This window comes from Dryas octopetala, chromosome 8 (genome assembly GCF_963921425.1).
Source record: "Dryas octopetala chromosome 8, drDryOcto1.1, whole genome shotgun sequence".
Taxonomy (NCBI): domain Eukaryota; kingdom Viridiplantae; phylum Streptophyta; class Magnoliopsida; order Rosales; family Rosaceae; genus Dryas; species Dryas octopetala.
The window spans coordinates 5703374-5731334 of NC_141373.1; the positions used below are offsets into that span (position 1 = coordinate 5703374).

The following is a 27961-nucleotide window of genomic DNA, read 5'->3' on the forward strand; positions in this document are numbered from 1 at the left end:
TTTATAGTGCATAAAAAAATGTATATTCTATTGAATATACCAACCCAATTCATTTACAACGAAACCAAAAATTCAAGAGTTAAATACATGATATACAAATCCAAGCAGTATTCGCGTAATAACTAGCAAATATGCCTCGTTGCTGTGTTCTATCAGTGCTAAAAGTGAACTCAAGATTTTCTTCACTAAAGGGTAAATGGGCTAACACAAACTAAAAAGAGAAAGGAATCAAACTCACTCAGGTATCAACAAGAATCATGAACTGGTGAATGCGAAGAAAGGCCGAGCATCAGTAATATGTACAGATGCCATTAGCCGTCATGGACGGATTTGCCAAGATCACAACAAAGATCTCTGTGCACTGGTATTGATACAGCACTGCAAACCTTTTCTTGAAAGGATGATTCGGAGCTTAGCAATGGGAGTGGCGCCCCAAACACACATCACAAATCATTTTAATCTAAGTGTCCAGTAGAGGTTCTCATCTGCTGGCTGGTGAAGAAAGGCACATAAAGTAAAATTTTGCAATTTAAATCATCTGATAATAGCCCCAAAGTCTGCCTAGAAGAAACGAGGAGCTCCCTACTCTACGAACACTACTCAAAGGGTGGCTCTATTGGCACCCAACACATTGCTCTCCACATCCTGTCCCTAAAAAAATTTCCTTTACTATATCATTTTATCCTCACTTGCCTTCGTATCCAAAAGAGAAGAATTCATTAAAAAGAGTGGCCATGGCAATGCACAACTGGGGTAGGGGAGGGGAGGTGAGGAAAGGGGATGGAACGGTGAGGGACGAGGAGGTGAGACCAATTTTTAATGAACAAGTGTAAAAGGGGTATTAAGATATTTGTAAGGTGTAATGAGCGATGTGCTAGATACTCATAGACTCACTCCCACTCAAAAAGATTGTTGCAGTGCAGCTTCATCACTGGGGATTACGTTCTTCAAGATGATTGTTGCAGGGTAAACTGGGTATTACGGTTCAAGATAACCAGAACCTGAATTGTGCAAGGTGATCAGATGTTCATCTTCAGAAACCTTCATTGAATTTCCACCAATGTACCATGTTACAGTTCCTGCTATGAAGAGCAAAAGTACTGTAAGCTCAAGCCAAAACTCAATACGAAGATTTACCAAAAACTAAGATTTTACAGCCAACTGAAGAAGCATCTCCAGATAGCCAGCCAAAAGCAAAGAATGTGAATATTACAGCCAACTGTAAGTGTAAACATGCCCCTTAGTCTAACTAACATTGTGACCACATCAACCCCTGGAACAGTTCAACCAGATAAGAAACACTACCTTTGCAGTCCTTTTTTCTCTTTTGGTACTCAACCAAAGCATTAGTTACAATTATGATGAGATGTTGCAACGTAGTAAAAACTTGAGGCGCAGAATGTTGTAAATTATTTTGCTAAACCCTAAACACTGATCAAGAGGCAACTAAATATCTCACATCGTTGGGATAAAATGTACAATCATCAGATTCAAAACAATTAATATTGACATTATTCTCTTAAGTCAGAAAATTTTTATATCGAGCACGAAGCTTATGTTAAGGAATTTAAGTTTCATGTCACATATCTATAACATGCATGTGTTTAATGTTCAATCTTTCTTTTAGAGACGAATTTTCACTTATCATGTGGATCTGAATTGAAAGAAGAAATTAAAAGAAAATAAAGAGCCACAAATCCCAGATAATAGAAGATAAGGAAAAAAAGTAGATATATACCTTGTGTAGGTGTTTCCTGATCTCTGGTTGCATGGAGTATGATGGTCCCTGACAGCACAGTGATGAATCCACATATTTCAGAGGCTATGCTGCTTACATCCTGACCAGACCAATCCTGCATAGAATAAAGAAGACAATGTAAAAAGTCCCATGTCTTTGTAATTCCCTGGAAAACAACTAACGAGTAAAGGCATCATATGGATCAAGCAATCTACCTTGAACATTATTACACTAGCAATAATGGTCAGAGTTGTGAACATGACATAATATACTGGAGCAACAATTGCTGCACTGAATGTATCCAACGCCTGAAGCAAAGAGGCCATGAACATCAATGATATAAATATTCAGCAGGTATTTGTTTGTAATCCGAAGTCCTTGAAAGAAACGAGTTAAATATAGCTGAAATGAAAAACTAACAAGATTAGCGTCCAAGCAGCATGTGATACTTAAGGCTCAACTATTCAATAAAGAGGAACCAAAATATCCAAAAATTTATCCAATCTGAGATGGTAGTTAAAAGGTGAAACTATGCAGTTGCATGCATGCAGTGGCTATTTAGGCCCAACTTAAACTTACATATAAATTTCAATCACAAAACGTCCAGATCTTGAGAAAGTTCCAAACTTGTTACAATAAAAATCCTGTGTGCTTGATCTGATGCTATTATAATTACAATTTATATAAAACTCAAAAGGCACAATGCATCAATCCCCCTCCTTTATAGACCAGGAACACATTGTAGTCATAAGGTAACAAATAGGTAGAACATGATTTGAGAAAGCAAATGCAGAATATGCATCCCAAGTAGAGAACGAGATTTTTAGAACAAGATGACTAGTCGCTACATAAAACGCCAATGACAATAGTCATGGAGGAAGAGGCAAGCATTAATAGCGCAATACTGACCTTGTTGAGGTAATTTAACTGTGTGATGACGCAGATTGCTGCAACAGTGAAAAAAAACCAAGTCTGAGGGTAAGCTATTTGACTTACTCCCTCAAGAGTAAGCTTTATTGCAATTCCAATGGCCTTTATGCTTACAACCTGAAGAAGCACAACAGAGGTACACAGCTAAGCACCTAACAAATTGAGAACACAAGAAATGGAGGAACAGTAGGCCTAATTGTACTTGGAAAACTTGAGAAGCATATTTACCGTAAGTGAACCCATCAAAGAACAGATTCCCAAGTAAACTAGTATGTTTGTTTGCCCATAGCGAGGTTCAAAATGCAAAACCAAAGTTAACACTAGGGAAAGTGTAGCTGCAACATAAACCAGAAAGGCTGTTGGCAGAAAAGGAAAACAAAAACAATCAGTAGTTATAAGACAATGAAGGTTTTATGACAAGTAGCATCGAAGACAGAAAAAAAGATAAAAGGGGTTTAAAGTCATGAACCTGGTTGAGTTGCCAGAACCCAGATTTCCTGTACAGAATTTAGAGTATGCTCCTGAGGTGCATGGATCACAATCACCACTGATCCCACAATGCAAGAAACACATCCCACAATACCCATTTTCTGTAGTCGCTCCTTCAACAAGAAGTGAGCCAGAACAGCACTAGACAAATTCAAAAAAAATGTAAGTTGTAAGTTGTAACACAAACATTCAAACAACTTTTTTTTCATTTTACCAGATATTAGCATAGAAATGAACTCAGACCCATCTGCATTTACCTGATTATTATACTCAATGCACCAAGTGGGGTTACGAGAACTGCCGGAGCATATACATAAGCCACAAAATTGGCAACCTCTCCAACAATCACTACCAGTTGAGAAAATTCAAAAGCAAAGATCAATAACTTATATGCTTTCTTATCATCATTCGAATCAAATATATATATTTTCGGCAGAGCTAAACTTACTGGTGATCATCCCCGCCCACCAAAGTGGCTCTAGCAAGTAAGTATAGCCTCCAACTCCTACATAACTCAAACGAGAGAATTTTTCAATTACCATATCAAATTAATCACATGGCAGCCTAATACATAATTCAAATCGGATTGTAGAACCAATCAATTATCAAACACATAATTGATTCTTAAAAAAATGGAATCTTTCGATTAAATCTATGTAATTTCTTCCAATTTCCAAAACATCAAAAAGGCAAGAGGACATGGAATTTGAACTAATGCAAATGAAATTAGGGAATGAAAATTCAAAGAATTAATAAAATTACGAAAATGACCTGCGCGAGTGCCGGCAGCACCGGCGCGCTTGAGGCCCTTCTTCTTCAAGATGAAACTGGTTCCTATGAAGGCGCTCGACGCCACCGCTAGTATCAGCCCCTTCATGTTCTCCGACACCCCCATCTCTCTCTCTCTCTCTCTCTCTCTCTTCTCTCTCTCTCTTTCAGCTGATTAAGGATTCCGATTCTCGCCAACCAGGCTTGACTAAGTGGTTCACCTCTCTCTGTCAATCGCAATGTAGAGAGAGAGAGAGAGATCTGATTCGGAATTTCCAGAGCAAAACCCGTAACGAAACTCGATGAGCTCGTCGTCTTGTCGGAAGCTTCCCGTGGCAGTACGGACGGAGGGAATGATTCCCTGCTTCGCGCGCTCATTACCAATGGTGTGCGAAATCCATTGGTGTGGAAATGACAACAGTGCCCTTATCTCATCTGGAAGGTGCCATATATGAGTCCAGCTACAGCTGGAATGACAGCACATGCACAAAGTGAAAAAAAGGTACGTACAGTCTTAACTCTTAACCAAAAAACAGAAAAAAGGTACGTACAGTGGGGACTTTGAACTATAATTTCCTCTGTGATTTTCTCAGATGCTGTTTGGACTCTAGGAAAATTGAAGGAGGGGAATGAAGAATGACATAACGTCGTCTATGGAAAATTACCAAAAAAAAAACACGTCATGTATGGAAGTCTCGGTGACGATTGACCTTGTTAGAATTTGACGTTTTCTTCTTTCCTGAAAATTTGGCGTCACATTTTAATTAAAAAAAAAAAAGTTAGCGTTACATTCAAAATATATTATTATAAGAGCTGCTATTTACACAATTTTTTTGCTTTTTCGCACTTTCTTAAAAGAAGAAAACCTAAGAAAAAAGACTACCTTACCCCTCCCCTATTTCCCTCACCCACACACGCCATCCCTATCCCCATCTTCTTTTTTTTTTTTTTTTCTTCTTCTTCTTCTTCTTCCCCCTACCCTGACCACTTCCCTACGAGCCCTCCCCTCCTCTCCTCTCCTGCTCATCTCTCCCCGCCGCCTCACAACCCCTCATTCCCTCTCTCCTTTCGCCCCGTAGACTGCAGCCAAAACTTTCAAAAAAATAAAAAAATTGCAGGGGGTTCGGCACTGGTTCATCAAACTCATCCAAGCGGCAGCCACCGTCTAAGACGCCAAGAAGAAAGGGAGAAGAGAGAGGGAAAAGGAAGGGGTGGTCGCCAGAGCTGGACAGACAGACAGAAAAGAAAGGGAGAGAAGAGATGGAGAAGGAGAGAAAGGGAGAGAGGATAGAGGGGCAAGGAAGGGGGTGGTCGTTGGCGGTGGTGGGCTACTCGGCGTGGTCAGGGATGGGGTGTGTGCCGGAGAGAGGAGAGGTGGGGAGGGAGGTGGTCGGGGATAGGTGTGTGCATGTTTATGTATTATTATTATTATTATTTTTTTTTTGTTTAGGAAGGGTATGTAAAAAGAAAAAGAGATGGGGGTATATGGTCTTTTCCCTTGGGTTTTTTTTTTTTTTTTTTAAGAAAGGGTGTGCAAAAAGAAAAAAAAAAAGTTGTGCAAATAGCAACCCTCATTATTATGAGGTTTATTCGCGCAAATGTCATTTGAAAGTACATTTCATTCTCACTTTGCCCCCTGAATTTTACAAATTCCATATTTTGTCAAGTCCGTCAATGGTTTTGTTAAAAAATCCGACGTGTCGCTTACGTGGATAAGCGACACGTCAACTTTTTTGACGAAGTCATTTACAAACTTGAAAGAATATGACTTACTGAAAGGGTTTGTAAAGTTCGGAGGGTAAAATGAAAATATTAAACTTTAAGGGAGCAAAGTGAGAATAAAAGTTACTTTCAAAGAACATTTATGCGAATAAGTCTTATTATGACTTGTGAAGTTATAAGTATGAGATTAAACACTGTTTTGGAAGGTAAATTTTGATAGTAAGTAAATAATTGGATATGATTGATTCCATCCTTGAAAGTAGGACATTGTGATTCGCAATATTTTCTCATTCTTTTTTATTAATAAGCCACAATATATAACATTTTTTAGTCGTAAACCTAAACTTTTAATCTGTATTTTTTTTAAGCCAGCAAATATCTTTTTAAACTACAATTCAAGAAAAATCAAATATGAAGCATTCAATACTATTATTCAAACTCAAGCATACCCAAATAAGTATTCAAGCATACATAGGTTTTAGTTAAATGAATTTTTAAATTATTTTAAGAGCTTAGGGTTTATAGTTTAGTCTTTAGAATTTATGACTAAAACTCTAAAACATTAAATATGAAGTCATAAAACCTAAACTCTAAATGCTTAAATTTTAAAACAATACTACATCATTAGACTCTACAAGAATTACATATGGTATCATAACAAAATAAAGTATAATTTTTTACATATTGCATCATAACAAGATAAAGTGTAACTCTTTACATATTATTACGTCATCAAAAAAATTTAATTTTAAACCACTCTTTATGGCTTAAAAATAAATAAATCTTTTACAAGAATTTATGAGTGAAACTTACAATTATACCAATCAAACCAAAACTTTAATCCTAAATCCCCCCATTCTCATCACTCATTAATTCCAATTCATTTTCCCACCTTTTTCCGTTGTTTGGATTACACAAACTAAACCAACAAATCCAAACACATAACATGCCTTAATTCGAAATTATTTTGCAAGACCATATTTTTGTACTATGTTGTATGCCACCTATCTAATAAAAGTGTAACCCACCCACCTTTATTAGAAGGGGGTACCAAGATGTGATCTTCATTATTTATTTTGGGATCACACTTAACCTACTTCACATGGGTCACACTCGGCCCAATCACTTGCCTCACTTGACTTGGGCCACACTTGGCCCGCTTAAACTATCAAAAGAGCTTAATCTCAAAGCTAAATCCTATGCCTTAATAATCTAAAAGCCTTTAACCCCAATTCCCCACAATAAAAAGTGTGGTGGCATACAGGCATACAAAAGAAGATATTCCACTTTTTCGTAAAGAAATAATAATAATAATAATAAATAAAAATGAACATATCTCAGATAAATTTTTGAGAGCATCGGATGGACCACACAAAAACTGACAATATTCAAGAAACAAAGCACACAAGACTAGCAAGTCAGCATCATGCAGAAACCATTCTTATCTCACTCTCTCTCTCTCTCTCTCTCTCTCTCTCTCTCTCTCATTCCACCGTTTGTCAAAATCTCTCTTTCAATGCATACACGTTTACAAAATACCGACAGGCCGATGAGTCCCAAAACCAAACCCAATCGGCGGGCCCAAAGAGCATAATCTAACAAATCTCAACCATTGACCCAAAACATGCATTACAATATTATATCAGAGACAATAATAATATATCGAAAATGGACAAGAACATAGAGCAATATTTGAGAATAAGACCTATTTTATTTAAAAGTAGCTCAGTTTTTAACACCAAAATATAGAAGTCTCAGATCATAACCAGCAGAGCATTCAAAAAAAAGAGTACGACAACGACCATGGCCATAAGGCCCATACCATTACCCAAACCCTAAAAAAGGACCACCTACGAAACCGAAATTCGAAAAATTAAAGAGACTGAACGAAGGAAGACCCATAATAATAACAGACGACATTAAAGATTAAAACGACGACGTTCTAATCCACACAACCATAACAAGCGGCAGTCTAGCAGAGCTGGCCACAGTCAGCAACCACCACTGGCTTGGCGGTCCTACCGGAACCCGACCCGACCTTCTCGATCGCCTTCACCACGTCGAGTCCATCCACGACCTGCCCGAACACCACGTGCTTGCCGTCGAGCCACTCGGTCTTGGCAGTGCAGACGAAGAACTGCGATCCATTAGTGCCAGGTCCAGCGTTCGCCATGGAGAGGATTCCAGGACCGGTGTGCTTCTTGATGAAGTTCTCGTCAGCGAACTTGGCGCCGTAGATCGACTCGCCTCCGGTGCCGTTTCCGGCGGTGAAGTCGCCTCCCTGGCACATGAAGCCGGGGATCACACGGTGGAAGGATGAGCCCTTGTAGTGCAGGGGCTTGCCGGAGCGGCCGACGCCCTTCTCGCCGGTGCAGAGGGCCCGGAAGTTCTCAGCGGTGCGGGGGGTGGTGTCGGCGTAGAGCTCCATCACGATCCGGCCGGCCGGCTGGCCTCCGATCGTCATGTCGAAGAAGACCTTAGGGTTTGAAGCCATTGATGGATGCGAAGAAGGAAGAGAATTAGGGTTTGGTCGTTCGATAATTTGGGGGAAATGAGAGTGTTAGGGTTTGTGGTGCGTGGACGAGGTCACGAGGACGAGGGGGTTTATAACAGAGTCTTTGCGGTGAATATTTATGGGAAGTTTTGTGTTGGCCGTTGGATGGGGACACGTGGATTGATCGAAACTGGGGATGAGTTAACCGTGGTTGGGTTGGGGTTTAGGATCCGAGGCTTGGAGAAGTTGGGTTTGTACTGGTATATGCCTGTCATTATTCGGATAGGGTTGGTGGACTTTTTGTGAAGAGAAACTCGGGAGGGGAACGACGACGTCTTGATTTACGGTGTGGATTGGGTTGCTAGGCACACATGGCACACATGGCACACATGCTCCTAAATTAAAAGTGAAAACTGATTTTACTGACCCACTCCGAATCAGATCTAACGGCCTGCATTTCACGAGATTGAGATGCAAGCCGACAGATATGTAAAGCCAAAAGATCTGAAATTACGGATCATGACTCATGAGCACATTTTCGACCAAAAAAAAGACTCATGAGCACATTAAAATAAAAAAAAGGATATCCATGGACCATATGGGCCATGGATTCCCACCGACCCATGAATTGGTCCAAGTCCAATCTTGGAACTTGGAAGTGTGGTTTGATGGAAGAATAATAACCATTAGGTTATGCTTAAAAGGGTCATTATTCTCAAGGAAAAATAACTTATAAGCAATCTTTTATTTTTTGGCCAGGGAACTTATAAGCAATCTTAATTACGAAAAAAGAAGCACAAATCAATGAAATCATATTCTTGCAGGGTCGTGATTCTCTAAAGAACAAGGGCAATTTTTAGTAAAGTTGTAAGATTCCCTTCAGATTGTTCTGATTTTCCTTCAAATTTAAAATCCCTAACAATACTTCAAATTTGAAATTCCTAAAAGTATTCCATGAATTATGACAGTTGTGATGATGTATATCAATTTTTGTAATGACTACTGCAAAATCTAAGTTAGACAAGATCTAAGTTCAAATCCCCCTTCCCCATATTTTTTTTTTTTTTTTAAAAAGAGAGGATTGGACCTCTTATTCCATGCATTTTCACTATCCACCATGATAGATACCCATCAAGGAATCAACTATAGTTGCCTTTGGGAAAGAAGAAGAAAAAAAGAATTCATGCACAGCGACAATCATAAATGGCCAAGATTTTAAGAAATCTTCTCAGAAAAAGTAATAAACAAAAAGAATGGCTGAAGAAATGTCACAATTTTATATGCGTGTGGAATATTTCTAAAGGCATTGATTGACTAGAGCAATACAACTATCTCTCAATCATATAGACATTTTAAATCTCTACACAGTTTTATATTTCCTTCCCAACCCTACAGTTTACCTATATACACAAACACTTCGGAAAAATAAAGACTCTCACAAAATGTCCTCTGCCTGTAACAATCCGGGATAGATGACCGATATTATCTGTTTCAAGGACTTCACAGATGATTTCAAGAAAGCATGTCTCTCCGTTGCTACAAAACATAATACAAACAGACAAGCAATCGTTAAATGTCCATTCACTAAGTTACAAAAGATGTGAGCAGGAATGAATGGAGTTTTTACCTTTTATCAACAGTTTAACTTCTTTAGAGAAATCCTCCACACGCCCTAACACAGGTCTTATGCCACATATCTGTAGAACACAAAGTTCCAAGTACAAGGCCATCTCCATTATTTGTAGCAATAAGCAGCAGATACTCTGTACTTCAGTTTGAATCTCCTTCGATCTGTTGGCCTTGCAGAGCTCTGTAATGATGGTAGTTGCTTGATCCTGCATCAGAGAGAACACATCCACCTCAAACAAGAAAGTCACCTTGAAACTTATTGTCCAAGTTTTCAGCAGAGTAGATATTTTAGCATAAACAAATAATAAATCAAAGACAGGCCATTTCCATGGGACATCCCAGGATCTTAAAAGATGGTCAAAACCTTAATTAAAGAATATAAATTACCACCGTACCTGTAAGCCATGTAAGATCTCAGGCATTGGTAGCTCAGGAAAATTGTCAAGATCAACAAACCCAACCTCCTCTGCCCTTCTAGAAGCACCCTCAGCTTGTAAACAAAGGAACTTCAAAAGGAGAAAAGCAATTCTGTAGATCTGTAGGGCCATAGTGTCAGAGAAGTACGATTTAGAAATTTGATCACTATTTTCAGTTGCTTGAGTCCTAATAGCCACCGAAGTTGTGGTAGAGACAGCTGAGAATTTTGGTTTTGACACACAACTGAGTGGTGAAAGAGCGAACCATCCGCAGCTACTGTTGACAAATGAGGGTTTGCTGCAGCTCTCAAATTCCTCTTTAAGGATAGGAGGACATAAGAGAGGGGCATTAAGACTCGAAGATTCTCCAAGGCGTTGAGTTCCTCGGCTAATACAGGCTAAAAGATGGATACTTTTCTCTCTCAGCTGAGAATCCAATTCTTTCATGGCCTTAACCCATGAATTCCAATGTTTTGCCAGTACACACATTAGCATGAGAGTGTGCTCAGTATCTTTAAGAGAAGAAAGAGAAGTTTGTCTCTGCTGAGTCCGAGGTCTTTTCTTGTCATGATCATCAGACGGGAAGTCTGGTGCACTGAGATAGTAAGAAATCATATATCCTTTCTCAGAAAAGAAGTAAGGTATTACATTCTCCACAACATCAGAACAAGCAGAGCTGTCTCCTAAAGACTGAATCATAGCTGTGATGATAGCCAAACCAAGTCCCCAAATTTGTTGAGGCTTTCCCATTTTGTTAGATGAGTTGGAAAGACTCTTATCAATAGTTACTGAAGAAGACCAACCGTCCAAGTATTCTGCAAACAAAGATCTCAGAGACGAGAGAAAACCATAACTAATAAGCATTTCTGCACCCTGCCTCACACGGGCAAGAGTCAAAAAGAACTTCAATATAATAGGCAAAGATTCAAGAGAACTTTTATCTTGAAGCTTCAGCATAACATGCTGAAGCCGGAGTTGATTCTGTATGATGGGGAACCAAGTGCTGGGGGTCAAGAAATTTCTCAATATCAAGTCCATAGTAGTTAGGGAGAGGGTGCAATGCTCAGCAGAAGAAATGCAGTTACAGAGAATTGGTAGTAGACCTAGACTCACATTAGATACTTTAGCCGTGTCTTCAACAGATACTATGTCTCTTTCCCCAACTAAATGTGAATTATGACAACTAAACTCCACTGCCGAAAGAAGCAACCTAAGTAAGAGCTTTACCATAGTGTTAACCCCCATAACTGATGGCCCAGTAACTAATGGTCTGAAATCACTTAACACTTTAAGGCCAGAACCTGATGTTTTTAACACGAGAAAGCAAACAGATGAAGGAAGGATTGTATGTGCAGATATCATAAGATAGAGAAGCAATTCTGCTTGAGCTGCAAGGAAGTGAAAGATATCTTTAGAAGAATTGAGTACAGGAGCTAATGATTCTACTGTGTGAAGGAAACTCTGGCATATGTGATCTATGCATGAGTATACAAGTTGATCAGAGATCTCTCTCCCTGAGCTCTTCGTCTCCAGTGACTGCAAAAGCAGGTACACAAATTAATTTCAATAGAAAGAAGGCATATGCAAAAGAAAGTATATCTATGGTACTCAGCTGATAGCACATAACTGTGACAAGTAAATCAAGCCATATGATCTTGACCCTAGGCCAAAGACCCCTGGCTGATCAGAATTTTGATGCCCATTGTTGAAAGTAGAAGACTTAGATCATGTGATTTCTTGCAACAGAGTATTGGGGCCTTCACTATATGTTTAAACCTCAACAATTCTGTTTTTCATATCATATTCTTGATTCGATGGAATACTACTTCATAACAGCTCGTTGGAAGATAGATAGAAGTTAATTACAGGAGTATTTCAAAAGATAATCAATGTTCTTCAGTTACAATTAAATGCTTTTAAAATTCATACTGCATTTTGAAGATGGGAAACATGATATATCATGAGACTTACACTTCAAATATCTCTAGGTCCTAGTGTTTTTGTTGCATTCTTCAGCACCCTATTAGACATGACATAGGTCTAGCATAGTGTTCATAATCCAACCATCATTAATACTGTTGAATTTCCAGAAACGTGGATAAAACTTGGAAATGATAAATCAGACAATGAAAATAGTTTAGACAATAATTACAGGCCCCTGTAGACTATTAGACATCAGCATTTTCTTTTTAATTAACATTACATGTAAAGTGTTATTAAACCATTTCATATATCTGGATCCTTAAAATTTCTCCAACCATAAAAAGCAGCTACAGATATCAAATTTCCAACTACAAGAAAGCAACATAAAGCAATTACTAAATTCTAAGAACTCACATTATCCCTGTACACAGTTAAGACACTTCTTAATGCTCTCAGTGCACAAAGCTTCGAACTTGTAAGCAACACCATTGAGTTTGCATCCTTCATGTGATGCAACATTGTTTCTGCAGTCGCCTTTGATGCCTTCCACTTTGAATAATCCCAAAGCTCTAATCCCAAATCAGCTCGTACATGATTGAGATCAAACAAGTATGCATCTTTGCCGGTTACAAAAAGATCACCATCATACTTATGTTGGTAAGTCTGAAAAACATTTGATTCTATCAGGAACTGAGAGAGTTCTTTGAATGGCCCAGAACCGATTTTTCGGCCTTCAAGCTCTCCTTGTAGATGATAGTAAAGATCATTGAGTATCAAATAATTCAGCTCCTTCCCGGCACTGGAAAAGGATAATATATAATTCAGATGAGTCATAACATGTGTTATTAAACAGTAATAAGTGAAATTGAATATACAAGCCTCTAGATTTTAAAGAACATATTAGCAAAAATATGCAAACAAATCTACCCAAAAAAAAAATGCATGATTACATGTCACCACTTATATGGTCTGTCAAAGCCTAGTGGTAGAACTGTTTTCTCACTGTAAGATACATTCGCCCGAAGGGGCACTCATAAACATCCAGAATTTTCAGGGGAGGTATTGCATATAGTCAGTTTTTCAGTTTTAACAGCATCCTAGCAGACAAAGCAAACTTACAAATGTCTCATTTAAAAGTGGCAGCCTTAAACATGGAAATTCCAACAGAAGCTAATAATAACACACATATTACCTGTAACCTTGCTGTGAGTATTGAGCTACCAACTCAGAAAAAGCAGGATGACTTCTGAGCTGTTAACAAAGGAAAAGAAAAGGAAAACAACATTTAGATATTACACAGATTTAAAATCACAATACTTCAAAAGAACGTACTAAATTTGATAATTGACGACATTCGAACCTAAACTGAGGGGTAATGGGTTTATCACCATACAATCATCTTTGGTGAAAAATTAAACAAAATTTGTAAACCATTTGTCCAAAAGTAAGTAATATGATCTAGAAAGGATTGAACCTTATTTGACAGGCTGCTGGACTTCTCAAGTAATGACACAGACAAACTTCCTGCATCGCCGATTGCTAATTTCACCATCACATGGGCAGTGACTAAACTGGCAGCAACCTGTGAAGTTACACTGATGATTATTGCACTCAAAATATTAAAAACAATAATGGAAAAGTCTGATACATCCTATCAAAACATTTATTAATACTAATTGATAAAGTTAGAGCATCTAGCTCAACATCAATTGGTGGTCAGTAGAGATACATTTGATATTATATATAGTGGTGGAAGGCTTGAAATACCCAACATGAGATTTATATTCTCAACAATCCCTCCCTAACGTGTGACCAGACTGAGCCAAACAAGTGAATCAAGAATATTGGGAGACGTGGAACACGTGTGGCCAAACCAGGCCTGGCATGTGGATCTTTCTCCACTATCAGAGCTCAACATGTGGAATGTAACTTATATTCAGACAATGGAAGTCCAGGGATTCAAACTCAAGATCTCCAGCTCTGATCCAAGACAAAATTAGATTATTCAACCCAAAACAAGTTGACAGAGGCAAAGAGACCTATGGTATTATATATTGTGGTGTAAGGCTTGAAATGCCCGTAGTGGGATTTGTATTATGAACACTAATGTATGTTATACAGCACAGATTGAACAGAGTAATGTCCAGGTAAGAAACATTCTTATACAAAAAGAACTTGTTTCTTTGAACAGTCAACTTAAGCGGAAACTCAATAACTGATATCAATGTAACATTAAGACAACAAACAAAAATCATGGAAATGAGTGAAGATGAGATGATGATAAGAAATAACCAGCCAAAGTGAAGACAAAAGAACTGTAACAGAACATAATTCACAAGTTTAAAGTAACAATCACAGAAAAAGTCAAATAACACTCAATAGAAGTCACCTTTGCACATATATACAACTCAGGGTCATATTCACAGTACGTGAGTGACTTGATCAGATTGCCTAAAACAGAGCTCCCACACCAGGCTGATAAAATATCCTTAAGATTTTCAGCTTTTGATTTTTCGGTTCTTAGTGTATTTTGTATTCTGTCCTGTGATTCAGGAACTTGTTTCCAAAGTGACTCTGCATGCAACAGCTTTTTTTGCAAGAACATGTCATGCGCCATTATTTCCAATATGGCAGATTGACATTGATATCTGTATGCCAAATCTTGCGCTCCTATCTCAGTTTTAATTTCAGGTGGAGGAGCTTCCACACTGGAAATTACCGAAATAGAACTGGTCAATTTTCTCCAGAACTTTTCAGAGCTTTTCAGGCATTCCAAAATATTAGTGTACTGAGCAGCACCTTGCCACAGCGCCCTTAGAAAGTTAAGAACATTCAGCAGTATTCGGGGATTGCTGCAGATTAAAAAAAAAAAAAAAAAGTTGAACAAATAAAATAATAAATTTAGAAACATGATTATATCAAGCTTAGCAAAAGGTAAAAATTCCAAGACTGCAAGGTAATGATGAAGGAAAAATAACTGGCAAAGAAACCAAATAAAGGATTCTTTCAAGATGAAATACCTGTTGATAAGATCATTAGATCTTTCAACATGAAGCAGAACTGCATCCATAACACTAGATTTCTCAGACTCAGATGACCTGGAGGGAACTTCATTTGTTGGCAGCTTCGCATCACCAGAATTACTCAGTTGGGCATCTTTATTCACTTTGGTGGATAGCACAGCAACAAGAAAAGCAGGCTGTATGAATAAACCATTATAAGAAAATAATATATTGGGCGGCACGATCCAATAAGATGACAGACAGATAACAAGGAACGAACAGCTAAACCAAATCATTTTCAAAATGGTCACGGAAAGGTCATTAATGAGTTGAAATCTAGTGAACCAGCTAACTTGGCTTGATTGGAAGAAAGTTGTTCCTATTTTCCATAAAGGGAGGAGCGTAGGGTTGGTCACCTTGAGTCCTTGACTGCACCAAAAGTATATTTGCACTAGATACCCAACAGCTAAAAACGTTATTAGTTATACTACTTTGGAATTAAAAGCTAATAATAAATGGAGGAAAATTGTAAATTGGATAGATCAGAAAACTATATCGAAAGGGTTGCTATAGAACCAAATATAGTTTGCTCCATGGAGGATGAAAGGCATTAAAATAACCGCCACATACACATACAGAGTTATTTAGTTAACAGTTCCTTTGGTTGGTTCAAAACTGTCTAAAACACAATGTTTTTCTCCAAGAAATTGAAAAAAGGAGCAGAACGTAAGCCATTAATTAAAAAATTCAAGGGAGAGAGCCTAAACTAAAATCAGAGGGAATGGACCATTAGCACTCAAACATAATTCCAACCTTTTCAAACAATAACAGATACCGAAAATGAAAACTTAAAGTACCAAACCTGATAACGTGCAGCAGAAGTGAGGAGATTGACTACAGAAACAAAGAGATCTTCATTCCATACCGACTTCTCAAGTAGTATGTCACTAACACAACGCCTCAGATCTGCAATCTACAACAGTGTGGTAATGCAATAAACAGATTTAGAAGATGTTGGTTCAATCAATTGAGTTTACAGGAAATTAATACAGAACTACAAGATATGCAGACACACCAAACCTGTTTATCATCCAGACCAAAGCTGCTACCAAACAAATATGGTTGTATAAAATCTGCTACCATTAAGTACACTGATAAAACCCTGGCAGCACCAACTTGTATTCCCTGCAGATAAGACTCAAAAATCTTTAATAAAAATGCTAAACAAGTACAGAAATATCATCCCACAAACCGTCTATATAACAAATACAAAAGAATACCACTTACAATTATTTGGTAGTGACAATTAGGGGTCAACAAAGACACATTCTCCACAAATTTATTCTATGTACAACCTTCTGTGTAATTAAATATAAGATGTGCACAGTGCAATATTCTATGAAGTAGGGCATGCCAATTTGAAGGTGCCAAAAGTTAACATTACACCTATCATGCCCAGTGCTGCAAGAAATGATTATGAGAATAGGGAAAACGAACAGATGCATGCAACCAAAGGTTTCCTATGAATTAAAATGTTGTGATAAGTATATAAAACAGCAGCAAATTGGCATTGCAAGTCATCACAGAACAATAACTGGATAGACCGTAACCAGAGACAAGCAGATGAGGAACTACCCCAGAATAAAGTAACAGTAAGAAAAGCAACAATATAACTTTGATAGAATACATGTGGAAACACACGATGACCAAAGAGGGAGAGTAATATAAACAGTACTATTTCCAAAACGTAGGCAGAGAATAAAAACAATAACAATTAAGCATGGAGAAAATCCATACAGGATTGCGAAAATAGGATATCAACGATACAAGCGCTGCAACTACAGGAATTGGCTTTGTTGCAGATGAGAAAACTGCTTGGTGAAAAATTGGAAGGCTGGAAGATATATCCTGAAAATAAACACAAGAACATCAACTTTTGTACTTAATAGAAATACAAGTCATAAAACCAACCACCATATTACAAATAAAGAAAGATATCTATCACAGATGCATATAGTTAGCACAGTCAAACCCTAGAAAAGGGAAAAGAAACACTCAACATTTTACTGCTTCTTTCAAGCAATTTAAAGGGTTGATCTACTAATTGAACTTGTACCGTTCAAGAAAATTCACTTTTAAACAAACACAAATCACTACACCATTTAGCATAATACCAAAAATCTTTCCAACATAGCATGCCAATCAAAATGCACAAGCTTAGTTCCAAATATACCTTAGAAAAGTTGGAGAGCATGACAAAAAGAATATCTAAAACAGAACATATAGCCATCTGTAAACCATCAATCTCTGTTAGATCAAAGAGACGGTTGAAATAAAGCCTCTGCAGAAACATGTGGCCAAATTAGAAATTACATCAGAATGACAGAAGGCTATGAGCAAATAAGATCAAAAGATACACAACATAGCCCACCTCTAATTCTTGTGTAGTTGTACAAACAATCCGAAAGAGAGTATTATGGATGGAAGAGTCACAAAGTAACCTATCCAGGAGGACTTCATCTAACTTTTCAGAGCGTGATATTGATGTAATACATTTTTTCAGCACTTCAAGCACCTGAAACACTAAAGAGAATTAAAAACTGACTTTTCCAGCTTCAATTCAACAGTAAAGAGAATTATCAATCAACAAATCAGGACCAGATCAGTATTTAAGCTAGTTACACAAAACAAAAAAGCTGACCACCATTAGTTTTCATCAATTTGTAAGTTTGTTGCAAACTTAATAATAAACGAAGGGGACCAACTTGTGTCACAGTACCAGCACAAGAGAAACCAAAGGGTGTACCTTCAATGTTACTCTCCAACGAGTATGCTTCACCTTGTATTTCCAGTATTCATGGTTAACAAGAACATACTGAACAGAGAAAACAATTAAAGCCAGGACAGCATCATTTTTCAATCCTGTTTCCATGAGGTGCAGAGTAAAGTCCAGCACTGCAAGGTTTTAAATGATGCATGTCAAGAAATGGAGCACATATATATTATAATTTTGAAACACCTCTAAGCAGGAAGTTCAATTTAAAAAACAAAACTAGAGTATCAGTATTTCCTGTATTATTGTATGTGGTTGGCATAATTAAGTACTAAACAAATTACAAAAAAATAAATAGATGATGTCAAAACAGCAACATCAGACCATAACAAATTGCATCACTGAACAAAGAATATAGAAGAAAACAAAAAAGAATCAACGAAATGCCAACTACAAACTATACCTGATATAGTCAATGCACATTCACTATCATTCTGCTCACAGTCAATCAATAGCATCTTTGCCAGTTTTCCAGAAAGCAACCAGGATCCACTAGAACAATACAAAGTGATAACAATGATTAGAACACAAACTTCGACCCTGGCCTCACATGAGGCACCAACATTGCCAAAAAGAAGAAAAATATCAAGCCAAATGTATGAGATGAACAATAATAACAGGAAATCAATATGGCCAACAATGTACAGTGAAAAAAAATCAATAAAAAAGAGCTCTTACAAAAAAACCCAAGACAAGACACTGAGAAAAAAGGATGTAACATACAGCTCCACTTCAGATAATTATATAGTTCAATTAACTCAAGGTAAGAATGTAATCCGCACATTTATATGTATGCACAAGAACCGCAGAACAAAGAAAACAAGTGTTTTCTATTAAAGGATTCACCTTGATGAGCCATTGTGGCCAATATTGAAATCAAATATATTTGCCTTTAAAGCCACCTCAGCAACATGAGAAGGGGAACTGCCACAATAAATGCATGTTAGAAACAGAGGTTCAATGATCAGGTCTGGCATACACCAATAATAATTTCAAGCAAAAATTAAACACAAATATATAACACCATCCGAAGTTCAAGATACATCAAATTTATGATCAGGTCTGGTCATTTACTTGTTCACCAGATTATTCTATATTTATACCATATTAATTTGCTTTTCTACTATTCTATTAGATCGGAAGGCCGCTGTAGGCTAGATGGTTTTAATCTAGTCTTGTTCTGGACTTGTGATTTTCTGTTTGAGGCAGTGAAGGTCTGTAATGTACTTTTGCGTGGAACTTCTTGTCCATAGTGTTGTATAATTTAATCTTCACTAAAATTGATGTTCCTCTTTTTTTTAAGAAAAAAAAAAACCATATGAATAAATTAACAAAATATTTTTGTTTAACTATTCCTCCAAGTCATATCAACATTTCTTTCAATTTCACTTATTGCTACAGTTGTAAAAATCAAGGGCTTAATTTCTTAAATTAATAGCATAAAGACTTAATGCAAAAGTTGTGAGTATTTGAGCCAATTCTAGCATAGGACAAAACCATAGCTTATGATGGGGGCTGGAATCTACCAAATAATAAGATTCCCAAAATTGAAAACACACACCAAACCTTAGTTTTTCATATAGGTCCCTATTGAACCAATGATTAGAAGCATAATGACAGAGCATGAAGTTACCATTTTAGCATCTTTGCCAAAATATTTATGCCAACAGACATTCCAGCAGCACCACTGGAAGTAGGAGATAATTTTCTGACCAAACTGCAAATGATCTCAACAACCCTGTATGAAAAACAAATGCAAATCACATAACATAGTAATATATCCATGAAAATGGATACCAAGCACACCCACACACAAACAAAAAGATTGGTTAATTACCACATATTACTTTCTATCTGCCCACTCATGCCAGTTGGTTGGAGATGCAACGAGCTCCCAATGTCCATCAAAGCAAAACATACAGCCTAAAGATAAAACATCAGTAGGAAAAACTTGGTAAAAAAGAGTTTGTTACAAAAATAGCAAGAAAGAATGAAAGAAGGGGAAAAAAGGAGGAGGGAGTGGGACAATATGTGTACTTTTTTGTTTTTATGAGAAATATGTTCACTTTGATTATTTCCTTATATATGATCTTTAGGATTGAAAAAAGACAAGCTCAGGCTGGATCGCTTTAGTACAGCTAAATTTGGTTCAAGAGAAATTAAAGCTTGGGGCAGTCAGACAACCATGTTTAAACTCAGACATCATTATATGCACAGGCTCATTCTCTGAATCTCTAATTAACATGAAAAGGGGAAAAAATAAACTGAGCAGGAGAAGCATAATCCTGACGGGAAGAGGAAGCAGCCTTTGCCAATGAACAGCAGGGTGAGTTCATGAAGCAAAGAACCATAATATCAAGGAACCAAAACCACGCAAGACGGTTAAACTATTGGAGGCAATCAAGAAAATGCTTCACTTGAATTCACAAAAATTATGCCACACATTTAAAATAGTAAATTTGGGAGGAAACTTTGACATTGCAGAAACAAATTTCATCAATAAATTCTAAAATACCCACTTGATGTAACTGATCGGTTCCAAATCCATAAAAGGATCAGACTGTAGCAACAAATAATGAAAACATTACCGTGTTAAAGGTAGCCATCCGGCTAAGCAGGTCAAGGATAAGAAGAACTTCCTCATTTCTGTCGAAATACATCTCCTGAGCCAGGCGCATGAGCAACACTAGCACCCCAGACTGTTTATACTGTACAAAAAAGGAATGATTTAGCACAAAATGGCAACCAATGCAAAATTTAATTGACTATTCAATTGGATATCTTATATTACTCTCCTTGAATGTGCACAGATATTTGGTGATACTTTAACAAAGCAATTAGCAAATATAAAGTATCTGGCCATTTACCTCCCATCGTACAAGAACAGTATTTCCACCAACTAATCTCAAAACCTGTCCACAAGTGTTACTGGGAATGATCAAACCTTCAATTCCAGGAACATGCAACGGGTGGTGCGTCTCAACAATTTGAGGGATGTCATCCCCAACAGAATCATTATCAATCTCAAACAAGGATGATATACCAACAGACTTATCTAGAAAGTTGTACCTGTTGACAGGATGAGCACATAACAAATAAGAGAATGACGAAGTAATTGAATAAGCAGCATAAAGTAGCATGGGAAAGGATTAAAAAATTATAGAGCTTATTTTGAGCATTCTCTTGGGAAGTGGGAATAGCCAAGAGAAAATGGATCAACACCATATCTCAAAAACAGAAGCTTGAGTATCACCAGAAAATATATAAAAATTACAACCAAACCTTTAATATTTTATACACATACGTATAGAAAAAATTCTGCACACATTTAGGGCTACATATCCACACGTTATACCAAATGGGTGGAGCTAAATCATATATTTTCACTATCCTGGTGTTATATGGTCCAGACATTGATTTTTAAGAAATTACTAATAAAAAAATTTGATTTACTCACTGCACCAATACCATAATTTTTTGATGCAGGACAAGAACAGAAACTAAAATAAATAAATAAAATTCCGATTAGAGTATAAGAACTGTAGCGGTACTATAGCCGTTTTTAGGTCTTTTTATGTTATTTGCATAAATGGAAATGGATGGTTGAGACAAGTTTAGGTTTGTTCCAACATAGTACCCAAATAGGTTTTCCCATTATTCCCTCTAAGAAACATGGACTTCACGATCCATCAAGTATTCCAACATCTCATCGTGCTACAGACTACACCACTTGCTCATGGGTTGGGTTTAAATTTGAGATCAAACTAACTTCAAAGTTCAAACAAGTCTAGCCTGAGGACAGCCAGAACCAAATTGAAGTTTAACCCAAAGCCAGCAATCAGCTCTACAACTCATTTTGTTTAAAGATCGTATCAAAAACCAGATAAGAATGACCATGCCGAATAAGTCTACTCACACACATTCTGCAGGCCAAGCTCCTTCACAAAGGGATGATAAAAGCCGAACAAGTTCCACAGTCCTGAAAGGAAATTCACCCTCTAAGTTGCAAAGAAGACATCGGATAGGACCATCAATAAAACTTTCACGGTCCCAAAACTGGATACAAAGTGACTCCTGCAAAATTCAGAGTAACTTCCAGTAAAAAAAATGTATAATAAATGCACTAACAAAGATAAAACTTGCAATTTCAACTACAAAATTATGATTGTAAAATATTTTGATGAAAGCCACAGATGCTGAAAGATAATAGCTGTGTCCAAACCTCTCCCTGATAGATTTTGCACAGAATATCCAGTATTAACTTAAGAGTACTATCTTCCAGCTGCACAACGGAAGGACTAAAATAAATAAGAAATGCATCCAATAAACTGTATATAAGGAATTTTCAGAGAAGTACATTTACCTGAAGGCTGATCTCATAAGATGCAATAAATGCAGAAATAAAAGTTCTCAACACACTTCGATAACCAGCAACAGGCCCCTAAGGAAAAAACAAAAAAAACAAAAAATGGAATATGCTTTGAGGGAAAACAGACCAGAAAACAAATACGTAAAAGCTAAAATGGTCAAAACAATGTATATCAGCACAAGTTGAAACCCCAGACAATGGACCCCAAGCCTTATAATGGAGAAAGGGGGGAAACCAATCAGAGCACTTGCACAAATCAGGCAACTCCAGAAACTAATCACTCTGAACAATTACACTTATAAACTCAGAATAACTTACATCTGATTCCTTCAATACATCACTTTGAAGGATTTCTACAAAATAAGTCAAAGATGCAGCCTCAAAAGCTTGACAAACATAACCCACATGATCAATTTCCTGGAAAATAAGATAAACACTAAGCACAATAATCATTTGCAATATTCATACAGCTTGGAATGGGAGAAAACATCTGCACAGGACCACATACCATTAGTACATTGTTTTCTTCTTTTCCTGGAAGTGATGAAATCAGACAAAGAAACACGGCCCATGCTAGAATTAGTGGGCCTGCTTCTTTTGTTTCAAAAGCATTGAAAGTTGAAATTATTGCTTCCATCTCCTGGACATCAGCCAAAGTAAAAACAGATGCACCCTGCCTGAGAAATAGCACAAGTGTTCTAACACTTAGAAAAAGCAAATAAGAAAAGGATGAAGTTATATAAAAACAGAAAGAACAGGGTTTACCAATGGACATAAGAACAGAGCCAACAATACCATACAAGCTTCAACATCTCATATGGGTATATTTGACATATGCATATTGTTGGTAAATGATAGATAAGCATTAAGCAGCCTTGGCACCATTGGGAAGCACAGGGGAAAGTAGCCAAGATGAATTAATTAAAAAAGAACCTAAAGTTAATGAAAGAAAGAGACAATTTATTTCCTGGAAGCTAAGTCTGAAAATAAAATTAGAAGGATTTAATTATATCTTATCTTTCAAGAATTATCCCTTGTAAGTAACAGATTTGTCAGTCAAGTAAAGTAACATCCCCAAGTTTATTAAATCAAACGTCATGTCCAGAAAATGTAAGACCTGTCGATAATTTTTTTTTTTTAAAGAACTGTAGGCCTGCTTTATAATGAGTCCTAGGGGTTCTCATCATATTATATAAGAGTATCATTTGTATTTTTTTTTTTTTTATAAGAAACAAAATTTCTAAAAAACAAAAAAAAACAGAAGTACAAAAGGAAAGAAAAGTGGACAAGATATCCACCAAAATTAACAAACAGCAGACCACCCAACCACCCCCAAAAACTTAAACGCACAGGAAAAACTTAAGCACACAAACACTCTAATAGCATCAACTCCCTCAAAACCCATAACCCGCCTACCCAACTGCAGCTCTCCAATCCAATAAAATCAACGAAACTGATTACTCTCTGAAAGCTGGTGAAATGGACGACCATAAAGAAGCCCATAATCTAACTTTCTCCCAAGAAGACTCCACATTGTCCCCCTTAAAATCTTCAAAAATTCTTCTATTTCTCTCCCACCATATTACCCAAACTACTGCCATCACTCCACAAGACCATAGCACCTTTGCCTTCCTTCCTTTCCTCCCAAACACAATATCTTTTTTACAAAAAAACAAAGAAACTGACCGTGGGTTATCCCAACTAATATCAGCAACTTCAAAAAAACGCCTCCATAATCCCAAAGCAAAGGGACAGAACAAAAACAAATGGATCCCAGATTCAGCTCCCCTCCTACAAAGAATAGACCAATGAGGAGACAAGCTTGCATGAGGTCTCCTCTTTTGAATCATATCGCACGTATTAAGCTTCCTATGAGCAATAATCCAAGCCAAAACACGAACTTTGGGCGGGGCATATGATTTCCAAATGAATTTTGCAGGCTCGAAAACAGCAGGACGCTCCTTTTCGCACAAATGCTTAAAAAAAGACTTACAACTTCCATCTTCTTCTATCTAGACTTCCATCAGCCAAATGAACATTCTCCAAAACTGCCAAAAGTGCAGCAGATTCATCCGTCTCTCCCTCATGAAGATCTCTTCTGAACCCAAAGTTCCAATTTACTCCCGTAGAATTAAAGACCACCATATCTGCCACCCTACAATCTGGATTGATGGACAGCCTAAACAAACGAGGAAACTTGGAGCATAAAGGTACTTCTGATAACCAACAATCCTTCCAAAATCTGATTCTCTCCCCCCCCCCCTCCCACCACCAACTGGCAACAAGCTAATAAGAACAAAAGAAGAAATAACAAAAGAACAATATCATTTGTCCTTGCTATTCATAGTTCTTAGAATCTTCTCATCTTCTGATCCAATAAAAACCAATACTAAAGTCCAATTTTGTTATTTTAATTGTCTTGCCCAATTTACACACCATGTTCTAAAGAGAAGGAATAGTAAAGGCAAGCAATGTCTGCCTGAAAAGTGGATTCCATGCCAAGGCAGTTCATCCCTTAGCCTACACCAAAAGGCATCTTCATTGAGTAGTGACATATGCCAGCAAATGTTGCACTGTCATTATGCAACAAATGAGGTCTTCATGTATCATTTGGATATTTAAAAGTGTAAATCATTGATTTGACCCAAGATGTTTTACTCTTGGTATTTTATGAATTGCACAATAAAAAAGTAGATGCATTTTAACGAGCTAACCTGAAAGACATTTCGTCATGAACCATTTGAAGAAGACTTTCCAGGTCCAGGGTTTCTATAAGGATTAGAAGCAGCTGAACTTTGGCTTGATAAGAAGAATGAAGTGCTTCTGTCGATATTGCCAGCTTTTCAAAGTTATAAGACCCGGATAAAATTCCCTGCAGCACAAAGATTTCAAGCATGGATTAGGATTAAAAAATAGTTTATAAAAAAATTCTGAGAGGGAGATAAAAAATACCTTATAGAGCAAGCACAATGTTTTCCACCTTTCACCATTACAAGTACAAAATGACTCATAATAAGCAAGGAAAAAAATGTCCAAAACCAAATTGTCTTCGATTAGTGTCTCCTCAGCCCACAAAGTGAAAAGGTCAACATCCTAATAAAGCATTCAAACAAGTTAACATCAGGGCTATGTAACAAATACATAATCATTCAATTCAATATTTTAAAATAAAAGCATGCATGCAGACGTGTATGCATATGTCTATACTCATTTTTTTACACAGGCATCGTCATTCATCATACGATCTCAAATGTAATCAATGAACCATAAGATTTTCCAAGCTAGCAGACTAACCAATGATAACTTCATCCAATTCACAGAAGCTAAAAACCAGTTTCAGCTCTTCTGTCCTAGCACATCATATGAATGTAATACAGGGACAGCCAAATAGATGTTGCACACCTAAATACATGCTCCTTGGGCTAGAGCACATCACATAAGAGCAGGGACTTGTTACTTGTTAATAACTGACTTAAAACTGCATCCAGCAGTTGTTATTTGTTATAGAAACCACTCCCACTACCACCTCAATTTTGCTTAACATAATCTCCTTCAACACACTATCAAATATCAATACGGAAACCTAACAATAAAATACAAAGAGTTATTCAACCCATTGTGTCAGATTCCTATTCCTCACTACCCACATTGTAGCCAAGAATGGTCAGACATACAGTAAGTAATTTCAACATCAGTGGACTTCATAATTCAGCATAGAAGAACTCATAAGAATTAAAAGAGTAAAAGGACACCTGAAGAAGGGAAAACGTAACATAATTCGTCCACTAGGGATCTTATAAACTTCAAAGGGTAAATCATAAAATTACATGAGAATCAAATTGTTGGTGGCATCCAGTTCAATATACTTCAATCACACAGGGTGCATGCTTGAATTGCCATTTAAACATACCATTTGTTCAGGGTGATTGGAGGATAAAAGGTCTTCCAGCACAGATATTAATTTCCTCTCCAATCCATCAGAAATCAACTTTAGTGCCTCCTCCCTAATAGCGTTACCTTCGACATTTCCTAGAGACACTACATTCCATGTAGAATTATAAGTACAGGAAAAGAAAATGACTAATTTTAAAACATTGTTGAATTTCAGCTTTAAAAAGTATCCATGATCTCCTAGATGACTTAAAATGAGGGAGGACTTCAAGATTGACTTACAAGCATGCATGAGAATACTCCTGGTACACTTGAGCAGGCACTGTCGCTCAATGTAATACTGTATTAATACCTGCATGAGAGGGAAAAGAAGAGGGGGGGAGGGGGAACGAAAGAAAATAAGTGAGAGAGATGACTAGAAAATTTGACATTTACACTCAACCCATCCAACCTGCAGACCAATTACTTGGAACTAACAGCTATAGCATTTTCTTATAAACAAAAAAAATAAGAGTGGGATACTAACCGCATGAAAATATTCCTGCACTATGGAGTCAAGAGCTACATTGTTGTTATCGAGAGACCTTTCAACAAGAATGTAGGATTGAACCTCATCTAGACACTGAAACAGACAAAACAATAAAACCAATAAGACCATCAATGGAATCGATTATTTATTTTATAGAAATTGGAAAATCGATAAGACCATCAATGGCATATGCATTATGTTACAGGGAATATCATAAAACCTATCTGTTTTGCATAGCATGAAGAAAATAAAACAATATTAAATCAACCAATCAGAGCCCTTTTTGTTGAAAATTAGCAATGGGTCTTGCCAAGCCCAGAACAAATTCCTTTATAATCAATTTTACAATGCATTAAAGTATTAAACTGCTTGATTAGTTTTACAAGTTACTAATTGAGAACCCAAAACTGAAATCAAAGTTCACAAAGAGCCCAAAAGAAAGAAACAAAAAAGATTGGCACAAGTTTATAGATTCAGGCCCAATTTCTAAAAATAAAGTTGATGAAAAAAAATCCATTATGCGTGCATATATAAACATTCTATATATATATACACATTCTATATATACACACACAACCCAGTACATACTTACCAAATAGGAGCTGATTTTCAAAGCCTTTTCTTTCAATTCAGGCTTTATAGTCAACTGGTGAGACCCGATTTTCACTTTCTGTGAATTCAAAGCCTCCCTGGATTTCTCACTGCGCGGCTTGAAGAGAGAAAATGTGTCCACGAACCAAGCATGATTGTCCTTCAATTTCTCTACCAGATTGGGAGGGAGGTCGGAGGAGGAGAGAGAGGCATTTTCAAGCTCCGTGAGTAGGAGAGAGAATGGGTCCCACCAGAGAGAAGCGTCCACGGAGTTCGGAGGAGGATTGGCCATTGAAGGAGGAGCTTGAGCTTGAAAGCTCTGGCAGTTAAACCTAAAACCCCAGCAGAAGCAGAATGGGGGGGTTTTGATTATTTTTCGCGCTTCCGGAGAGAGAGTGAAAAAGCTGAATCTCTGCGTATGTTTGGGCTTGGGATCAGCCGTCTGTTCGGCCCAAAGTCAGTTGGGCTCAGTTCTGTTTTTTTTAGAGTGCTGCTATTTGCACACCTTTTTTTTTTTTTTGCACACCCTTTTTTTGTTTTTTTCTTCTACACACCCTTTATTCTTTTCTAAAATATACAATTTCTCTTAACACACCCCTTCAATTACCCTAATACCCCTAATTTATCCATTTCACAA

The 27961-nt window shown here is 37.2% G+C and overlaps 3 protein-coding genes across 6 annotated transcripts; all 3 read right to left on the reverse strand.

Moving 5' to 3' along the window:
* On the reverse strand, positions 1–4457 carry LOC147276446 (putative magnesium transporter NIPA6). Of its 3 annotated transcripts, none has more exons than XM_086252961.1 (9): positions 3929–4448; positions 3606–3662; positions 3415–3505; positions 3138–3298; positions 2897–3024; positions 2648–2785; positions 1954–2046; positions 1739–1853; positions 1–1082 (listed from the first exon to the last, which is right to left on the reverse strand). In XM_086252961.1, exons 1-9 carry the CDS (start codon positions 4050–4052, stop codon positions 979–981), a joined length of 1011 nt encoding a protein of 336 aa, XP_086109087.1. In that variant the 5' UTR covers positions 4053–4448; the 3' UTR covers positions 1–978. The 3 variants fall into 3 exon arrangements, with proteins under 3 accessions (XP_086109087.1, XP_086109088.1, XP_086109089.1); XM_086252962.1 differs by having other exon boundaries at positions 1–1079; positions 3929–4441; XM_086252963.1 differs by lacking the exon at positions 1–1082 and having other exon boundaries at positions 1738–1853; positions 1954–2140; positions 3929–4457.
* A 2881-nt stretch (positions 4458–7338) lies between these two features.
* On the reverse strand, positions 7339–8244 carry LOC147276447 (peptidyl-prolyl cis-trans isomerase 2). The gene has a single exon (XM_086254382.1). It carries the CDS (start codon positions 8139–8141, stop codon positions 7620–7622), a length of 522 nt encoding a protein of 173 aa, XP_086110508.1. The 5' UTR covers positions 8142–8244; the 3' UTR covers positions 7339–7619.
* A 1116-nt stretch (positions 8245–9360) lies between these two features.
* On the reverse strand, positions 9361–27662 carry LOC147276448 (nucleoporin (DUF3414)). 2 transcript variants are annotated; one of them, XM_086254381.1, is made up of 31 exons: positions 27326–27662; positions 26731–26826; positions 26487–26556; positions 26224–26351; positions 25266–25406; positions 25028–25185; positions 22822–22990; positions 22632–22730; positions 22308–22385; positions 22167–22226; positions 21861–22018; positions 20812–21013; positions 20533–20652; positions 19782–19867; positions 19578–19682; positions 18791–18868; positions 18348–18436; positions 17918–18066; positions 17543–17686; positions 17345–17401; positions 16909–17019; positions 16192–16296; positions 15974–16084; positions 15130–15308; positions 14499–14961; positions 13584–13691; positions 13302–13360; positions 12524–12908; positions 10166–11722; positions 9769–9976; positions 9361–9677 (listed from the first exon to the last, which is right to left on the reverse strand). In XM_086254381.1, the coding sequence occupies exons 1-31, from the start codon at positions 27614–27616 to the stop codon at positions 9577–9579; spliced, it is 5865 nt and encodes a 1954-aa protein (XP_086110507.1). In that variant the 5' UTR covers positions 27617–27662; the 3' UTR covers positions 9361–9576. The 2 variants fall into 2 exon arrangements, with proteins under 2 accessions (XP_086110507.1, XP_086110506.1); XM_086254380.1 differs by having other exon boundaries at positions 17345–17452.
* Positions 27663–27961: the final 299 nt, after the last annotated feature.